At 37.1% G+C, this 8,793-nt stretch overlaps 1 protein-coding gene across 1 annotated transcript in view; it reads left to right on the forward strand.

Annotated features, from left to right (window-relative positions):
- adgrv1 (adhesion G protein-coupled receptor V1) overlaps positions 1-5,703 on the forward strand; it is a 139,956-nt gene extending 134,253 nt beyond the window's left edge. Inside the window, 2 exon segments of the mRNA XM_042724629.1 lie at positions 4,171-4,345; positions 4,494-5,703. Coding sequence (XP_042580563.1) covers positions 4,171-4,345; positions 4,494-4,612 — 294 coding nt within the window. The 3' untranslated portion in view covers positions 4,613-5,703.
- The last annotated feature ends 3,090 nt before the right edge of the window (positions 5,704-8,793 follow it).

Consider the following 8,793-nt stretch of genomic DNA (forward strand, 5'->3'; position numbering starts at 1 on the left):
AATCATTTCACAAATATTTATAGCTCATTAAAATGATTTTTTTTTTTCTAAATCTAAATTGATGTTAGTTCAAAGTGCATTAACTAATGTTAAAAGATTATTATTATTTTTTTAAATTTTAAGTTTTAAATATTAACTGACATTGACATGCTATATATTTATTGTTCATGTTCATTAATATAGTCAATGTTAATAACTGAAACCTTATTAAAAAGTGTTACTAAAGTTTTATATATTGTTCTTTGTGTGTGTCTTTCACAGTCTTGATGGTTTGGATTAACCCTTTAATCGCCAAATCCTTTAAAACCAGACTGCCAGAGAGTTACTGTAAATGCATGTGCCAGGTGGGCACAGTTTTCCCGATGCCACAGGGGTGGCGTTTGCACTGATGGCTTGAGCCCGCCATCGCTGCTTGCAGCAATATTTAGGGCCCGAGCACCGATGGTGTGAGGACCCTATTGTATCTGCTTTGTTTATTATTAGGGCCCGAGCACCGATGGTGTGAGGACCCTCTTGTATCTGCTTTGTTTATTATTATTATTATTCTTCTTCTTCTTCTTCTTCTTCTTCTTCTTCTCCAAAATGAATCGCATTTTTGAGGGCATAAACATGCTCGAAAAGTCCTGAAACTTTGCACACGCGTCAGACCTGGTGAAAATTTTCGTCTGATATAGGTTTCAGAAGAGGATGTGGCAAAATGGCTCGACAGCGCCACCTATCGTAAAAAAATCAACAGCCCTTGAGCTGTGTTTCACGTACATGCACGAAAATTGGCACACATATGTAAAGCATCAGTACCTACAAAAAAGACTCTTGGAGCAATATCCGAAACCCAACAGGAAGTCGGTTATTTTTTTAATTTTATGAGCAAATTTTGCATCATTTTTGTCATTTGCATGCCTTGTATTTTAACGAACTCCTCCTAGAGATTTATTCAGATCAACACCAAATTTGGTATGCCTAATCTAAAGGCCTTTGCGATGTTAAATTGCGAAGATCTTGAGTTTTCGTTGAAGGGCGTGTCCGTGGCGGCCTGACGAATTTCGATGATTCGCCATGAAAAATGAAGTTGCTATAACTCAGACATACAATGTCCAATCTGCCCCAAACTTCACATGTTTGATAAGACTCCTGACCTGAACAGATTGATATGCCAAATATTCAGTTATAGTCATAGCGCCACCTACTGGCAACAGGAAGTGACATATTTTACGCTGTAACAAACTACCCCGAGAAATTTTATGACATACATTTTTTTTCAGTCACTCTATTCTAAAGCCCTGTGCGATGTTAAATTGTGAAGATCTTGAGTTTTCGTTAAAGGGCGTGTCCATGGCGCCGTGACAAAGTTCGATGTCTTTCCATGGGAATAAAAGTTATTGTAACTCAAGCATAAAATGTCCGATCTTCCCCAAACTTCACATGTTTGATAAGAGTCCTGGCCTGAACACATCTGAAGGCCAATATTCCATTGGGTGTGGCAAAATGCCTCGATAGCGCCACCTATACATTTTCAACGGAGTGCGCCTCGAGCTACGTTTCACCTACATGTACAAAAATCGGTACACACATGTAACACACCAATACCTACAAAAAAGTCTCTTGGTACGAAATTCGAATCCCAACAGGAAGTCAGTTATTTTTAATTTTCTCTGCAAAATTTGTGTCGTTTTTGCCATTTTCAGGGGTTGTATTTTAACGATCTCCTCCTAGAGATTTATTCAGATCAACACCAAACTTTGTCAGTGTAATCTTAAGGCCTTTGCGATGTTAAATTGCGAAGATCTTGAGGTTTCGTTTAAGCACGTGTCTGTGGCGGCCTTACAAATGTCGATGTTTCGCCATGAGAAAGGAAGTTGCTATAACTCAGTCATACAGTGTCCAATCTGCCCCAAACTTCACATGTTTGAGAAGACTCCTGACCTGAATATATCTACATGCCAATATTCAGATATCGCTATAGCGCCACCTGCTGGCAACAGGAAGTGACATGTTTTACGCCCTAACAAACTACTCATAGAAATTTTATAACATTTTATAATTTTTTTTGGTCAGTCTAATCTAAAGGCCTTTGCGATGTTAAATTGTGAACATCTTGAGGTTTCATTAAAGGGTGTGGCCATGGCGCCGTGACAAAGTTCGATGTCTTGCCATGGGAATAGAAGTTGTTGTAACTCAGGCATAAGACGTCCGATCTTCCCCAAACTTCACATGTTCGAAAAGAGTCTTGGCCTGAACACATCTGAAGGTCATTATTCCACTATAATCATAGCGCCACCTGCTGACAACAGAAAATGGCTTGTTTTACACTAACTTAAACATGCAATGTCCAATCTGCACCAAACTTCAAATGTTTGGAAAGAATCATGGCCTGAGGATATCTAAAAGGCCAATATTCAGTTATACTAACTCAAAAATCCCAACTAAAATTAACATTAACATGCTTTATACTAACTCAAACATTCCATGTTTAATCTGCACTAAATTTCATATGCTTGATAAAAGTGCTGGACTGAAGAAATCTACATGACAAAATGCAGTTATAGTCATAGTGCCACCAGCTGGCAGCAGGAAGATTGGCACATATAAATGACTTTGACATATTCCTCTTATATTTACCACATTAAACGCATATTTCTCGCCGTTCACTGTGTTACAAAAGCCACCCGGTGGTGGTGAGCCCGGGTGCGAGGGCCCGTTCTTCGCTGCTTGCAGCTTTAATTAGTACTTATAATTAAATAAATAAAACGCTAGTACATTCATTAATTACTAAGAAAAACAAATGAAAGAGTCATTTTTGAATGTGATAGGGTTTGCCAAAGAATCATGAGATGCCTAAAGATTTCCACCCAAAATATTTAAATATTAATTTGGGTTGTAGTATCATAATAACACTTCCAGGATGAGAGTAAAAAGCTTTTAGCAGTGCTTCACTCCACTTTTACATAGTTCACCCTACTTTTTTATGTACTTTTTGTCCGTGCCACCAGTGTTCAAAGTTTTCAGTCTGTAGGTGCTAATGATGAGACTTGGGTTAAGTTTAAGCTCCAGAAACTGGATAAAGCTTATGCAACATCCAAATTGGCTTGTAATATGTTTATTTATTTAGCTAAAGCCAATTTATGAGAGGACAAATCAATAAGATTGTGGTAGGACTGTAATTTTAGGGACATTGACCTCTAAGTGCAGACTTGAGAGAACTGAATTAATCCTGTTTTGTTCATGAGAGCACTGACTCAAAGCTTAAAGCAGCTCTTAGTGTCACATGTGGCCTCGAGACAAGAGGCAGTTGGATTGGGAGGAGGTGACTGGTGGAGAGAGGAAAGGAAACAGCGCTCTGGAGGGGTGGCCGTCTCCTCAGGCTCTTCAAACAGACATGACTAGGTGCCTGGCGGTGCTCAGTTCACCCGGTGTACAGTACATTCTGTACTGATTACAGAACTGTCGATGGGCTATTGTACCAAAATGAGGTGCTTGGGACATGGGGGACAGGAGTGGCCTCTCCTTCCATCCTCCTGGGAAAAAGCACCCAGCCAAAGGAAATGAAGCCATTGCCATTAGGAAGCACATTAAGGGAAGGGAAAGTCAGGTGTACTGTTTCACAATGTTGTGTTTAATGGGGCTATTTGTTCTTTACTTTGATGATTGAAATGAGTGAAAAAATAGATTTATGTCACAGGATGGACTCAGAAGGTTATTGTGATCATCTCTTCATGCCAAAAGTCAGCAGTTTCTACAGTATTTAGTTTTGTGTGTGAGAACGTTAGAAATGAGTCAACTGGTAAACAGTTTGTTATACCATTTATATTACCATACTTCATCATCAGTTTGATGTATTATTTTATTATTTTTTATTTATGCATTTAGCAGACGCTTTTATCCAAAGTAACATTTTTTTTTTTACCTAACATTAAACTATTAAACTGATCCGAGTGTGCTTTTTATATGCTTTACTGTAATGTTAGGTGTTGCTGAGGTGATAATATGAGACTTATCATTCATTGATTTGGAATAATTATTGTTTAGTATATCAGGTTTTTGTGACAAGTTTAGAAAAAAACTAATAAAACGAACTCAACTGCAAAAGGCATTTTAATGCGGTGAAGCTTTGAAAATTGGTTTACTGATTTTTTTCTGACATCCAAAGATCTTTTTTGTTATGTTTTTCAGATCTCTGCAGATTGGGAGAGAGCTTCACTGAGGCCCAGCAGTCAGCCTAGCAGTGTTTTCAAACAGAGTCCTCAGGATGAGACCTACATCACAGAAGGAGGGTTCATCAACACTAATCTGGTGCAGGACGAGGAGTCACAGGAGTTTGATGACCTCATATTTGCCTTAAAAACTGGTAAGCCCCTTTCTTTAAAAATGTACCTAAATCCCTACAGATCTTTAGCCATTTTATTAATACCTGTGAACTTTTTTGATGAATACTAGTTTTTGTTTAGTTTTTTGTTGTTCACAAAATTTGGGAATCATGTTTTACCTACAAACAGGTTCTGGCCTTAATGTGAGTGACAGCGAGTCAGTCCACGGCAGTCATGATGGAGGTAGTGTGGCTAACTCTCAAATCGTAGAGCTGCGGCGGATTCCTATCGCAGACACACATCTCTAACCTCACTATTTTTTGTACTGAAAATTGTAAAATAAAAACAATAGTTGTTTTTGTTTTTCACTGTTTATGCCTTTGCACTAAATCTTGTTAGTTTTTAAGTTGTCTTTTTATACATGATTTTTTTTTTTATATATATATATATATACATACAGTGCCGTGAAAAGGTTTTTGCCCCCTCCAGGTTTTTTTTTTTTTTTTTTTTCCTCCATATTTGTCACACTTAAAAGATTCTGATCATCAAAAAAATTAAATAAAATAATTAATATTACACAAAGATAACCCAAGTAAATACAACATGCAGTTTTGAAATAATGATTTGCCATCCTTAGCAGCAACAACTTCAATCAAGCGTAGGCAAAAACTGCCAATGAGTCTTTCAAATCACTGTGGAGGAATTTTGTCCCACTCTTCTTTGCAGGCTTTAATTGAGCCACATTGGAGGGTTTTTGAGCATGAATGGACTGTTTAAGGTCATGCCACAGCATCTCAATCAGATTTAAAAACCGGACTTTGACTTGGCCACTCCAAAACCTTAATTTTGTTTCTCTTCAGCCATTCAGAGGTGGACTTGCTAGTGTGTTTGGATCATTGTCCTGCTGCATAATAAGATATAATGGATGCCGTTTTTGCCCAGTCTCTTTCATATTGTTGAATCATGAACACTGAGCTTAATTGAGGCAAGTGATGCCTGCAGGTCTTTAGGTGTTCTTCTGGGGTCTTTTATGACCTCCTGGCATTGTGCAATTCATTTTTCACGTAGGTCAAGGTAGGTTTGGACAGCTTTTTTCCCTTAATAAATGAAATCATAATTTAAAAACTGCATTTTGTATTTACTTTCATTATCTTTGTGTGATATTAAAATTAGTTTGATGATCTGTATCTTTTAAGTATGACAAATATGCAAAAAAATAAAAAACAGCCTTTTCACGGCACTGTATGTGAATATAATTATCACTAAATTAATTTGGGAAAGTTTTAGTATTGTTTTGAATGGAAATGTCATGTAGACTGAGTGGCAGTCTGGCCAGGGAGCCCCATAATTCTGCTGCTTGGTTTGTGTAACACCAATAATAAATATTCAATATGTATTTTTCTTTGACTGGTTCTTTATCTCACAGATGTACTTCATAATGAACAATGAAAATATCTTCTGGCATTAAAATAATAGTGCATTTTCAGAACTGATTATGGTATGTAAACCGAGAAAAAAAAAAAAAAAAACAAGGTCTGTGTGTGTGCACATACCGTATGAGTTTGGAGCTTAACAAACCAGTTCTACATACTTTGCAAGGAGAAACAGAAACTTGTTTGTGTCTTCAGGGCAACTGATTAAAATGATAATCTGTCAAACCAGGCATTTATTTATTTTTGTTTTTTTTAAGAAATAAATGTCATGAATGTGTATATATAAACAAATGTAATTGTTTAAATGAATTAAAAACGAATAATAAAAACAGTAATATTTAAATACATCTCCAAAATAACATTCCATGCTTTCTTTCAATTGCGCATTTAAATTTTTCACAAAGCAAATTTCACTTTTGATTTCTGTACTATTTTTACAGGCTTGTTTTTGTTTCCAGACAAACAACCCAAAAACAGCTTATCTGAACAGAACGAGTGACCATTTATCAGATCAACGTTGTTGTTTGTTGGTGAAGATGTATTCTGGCTATTCAGTCGAAACTATGTAGATTCTTTTACTTTCCGTCTTCCTTTCTCCCTTTGTTTTTTCTTCATCACAATTTAATTAACACCCCAGTAACATGCGTTCATGTCCCTGAGTGAAGGGCTGACATCTTTTTTTGTGTGAAAAACAACCTGTTTCCATGATGAATGGAAGCACATCAGCTGCATATTTGAACAGACCAGCAATTTTTTATATTCAGTCACAGTCTGGTATATTCTGTCATACTGACTGCTCAGTTTCATTTCCTTCAGCGAGTTTCTCACTGCCCTGAGGGGACAGGAGGAAAAACAGAATAGATGACCTTCTGAATATATTGCTCTTACATTTCTCAAGAAAGTTCAAGCATGTCGAAGACTTTAAAGTATATGTGTGTGTGTGTGTGTGTGTGTGTGTGTGTGTGTGTGTGTGTGTGTGTGTGTGTGTGTGTGTGTGTGTGTGTGTGTGTGTGTGTGTGTGTGTGTGTGTGTGTGTGTGTGTGTGTGTGTGTGTGTGTGTGCGCGTGTGTGTGTGTGTGTTACTGAAAAGGGCAGCAAGGGAAGCCACTGTGGACCAGAGAGGTTTGCGGTCTGACCTTCTTGGATGAGACAAGCATGGCACACCCAAGCCATCAGCTACATGAACCCACAGCTCTGTAAGAGCTAAAGCAGCCACTATGTCCTCCCATTAATTAAACAGGTTTTTTGGGGAAAATTATTTTGCAATTCCTCCATCACCAGAAGTAGGCATAACGCACCACTAAACAATCAAATGCAACAGCTGGATTCTGGAACTAAAAATTCCCAATAAAATGTCTTCATAGGATTTTGGACTTAAACCCTTTAAACACAGGTTTTCTGTGGGCTAGATGGTTGTATTTGGTTTTGTTGAAGCTATATAGAGTATCAGAGAATCACAAAAAGCTAATTTTGCCCAAAGAACACTTGCAAGAGTCAGTCTCCGTACTCCCTCAAAAAAAATGTATATACTGTATTTAAATTCGATTTTTTTCATTTGTAATGTTTCTTGGTTGCTACAGTATTCTGTTCTTGTTATAGCCATTAGATTCAGTTCTTTTTGTCTGAAAAGTATATTTATAATCGTTTTTCTCACCTCATCCTCCATCTTGGGTTTATTTTTTTCTCTGAGGTTGTCACAGTGCATTCTGGGATTTTTTTTTTCTCCACAAAAATATACGTGATGCTGGCATATAATTTGTCCAAAAGAAGGGATCTTAGAAAGCAGTGTAATTATGCTGCTTTTCTTCTGAAGCAGCATTTGTGTAGGAGTTTGTCTATGATGCTTTTAAAAATGTGGCCTATGTAGAAAGCACACAGAGCAAATAAACAACTCTTCATGTTGCTTCCTCTCAAAGATGTCTGCCCTTTGTAAATCATGCAACCCCTTTATGGACCCATATCGTCCCTCCATCTCCCCCAGCTAAAGAAAATACATTCCCATGGCCCAGGCCTGCTGCAACACCCCCAAAACAAACAGATCATCTTTGAGGTCAGAGGGCTGTAACCTCTTAGATTATGCGCGGTCGGAGTCAGATCAGTTCCAGATGAGTGTACTCCAGTCAGCAGGGAGACAGATAAACTTCAGCATATGGCCTGTTTTACCATCTGATCTACATCTGCTGTGACACAGTGTGAGTAGCTCGGCACAAGCGTTAGTGTGCACTACTGGAATGTGGAGTGCACTTGAGGGAGCCACGGTCCAAAAGTAGCACCTGAGACTTTAGATGCTGTTTTCAAGTTCTTATTACTAAAATTTTCCCTCATATATTGGGTTTGGAATCATTTTGTATTGATAGGGATGATAGAGAAATGGTAGTTCACAAAACATGAAAATCATTTACCATCATGTTGATCCAAAACTATAGTAAGAGCTGCTGAAAATTCAGCTTTGCCATCACAGGAATGAATTACATTTTAAACTATATTAAAATAGATAACAGCTTCTTTAATTTATTGCAAATTTTTCACAAAAGTAATGTTAATTAAATAATTAAAAAAAAAATAAACTCAACCTACTTTAACATAAGAGACTGTTTTTTTATCTTAGTTATTCTTTTGAATCACAGTGTACAAAGTCAATAGGGAAAATAATATTGGACTCCAGTTACTTTCATTTATTGGAGAAAAACAAACTCTTCTGTGCTCCACATGTGATTACTTTTACAGTGTATTTGTGTAGGATGTTCTCACTACGACTTTTGCCATATTTGATATTCTCGTTGAGTTTATTGTGTTTAAAGGCTGTCTAAATAAACTGTCTCCAGAGCCTTAACAGCAATTATGTGTTGTGTTCTTCTGTGACTAATAAATGCTCTTATCATTACAAAAAGTGAACACTAAGTACATTCTGTATTCATTTGTGTAAACAGTAAGGCTTGAAGTAAAATGTGTGTGTCTTTTGAGAAACAGACCTCTTTTATAAATAAAAGAGGGACACACAGTATTCAGTGATCCAGAATTTAAAGGAATAGTTTACCCAAAAAAGAAAATTAGCT

The sequence above is a fragment of the Cyprinus carpio genome, chromosome B5 (assembly GCF_018340385.1).
Source record: "Cyprinus carpio isolate SPL01 chromosome B5, ASM1834038v1, whole genome shotgun sequence".
Classification (NCBI taxonomy): Eukaryota; Metazoa; Chordata; class Actinopteri; order Cypriniformes; family Cyprinidae; genus Cyprinus; species Cyprinus carpio.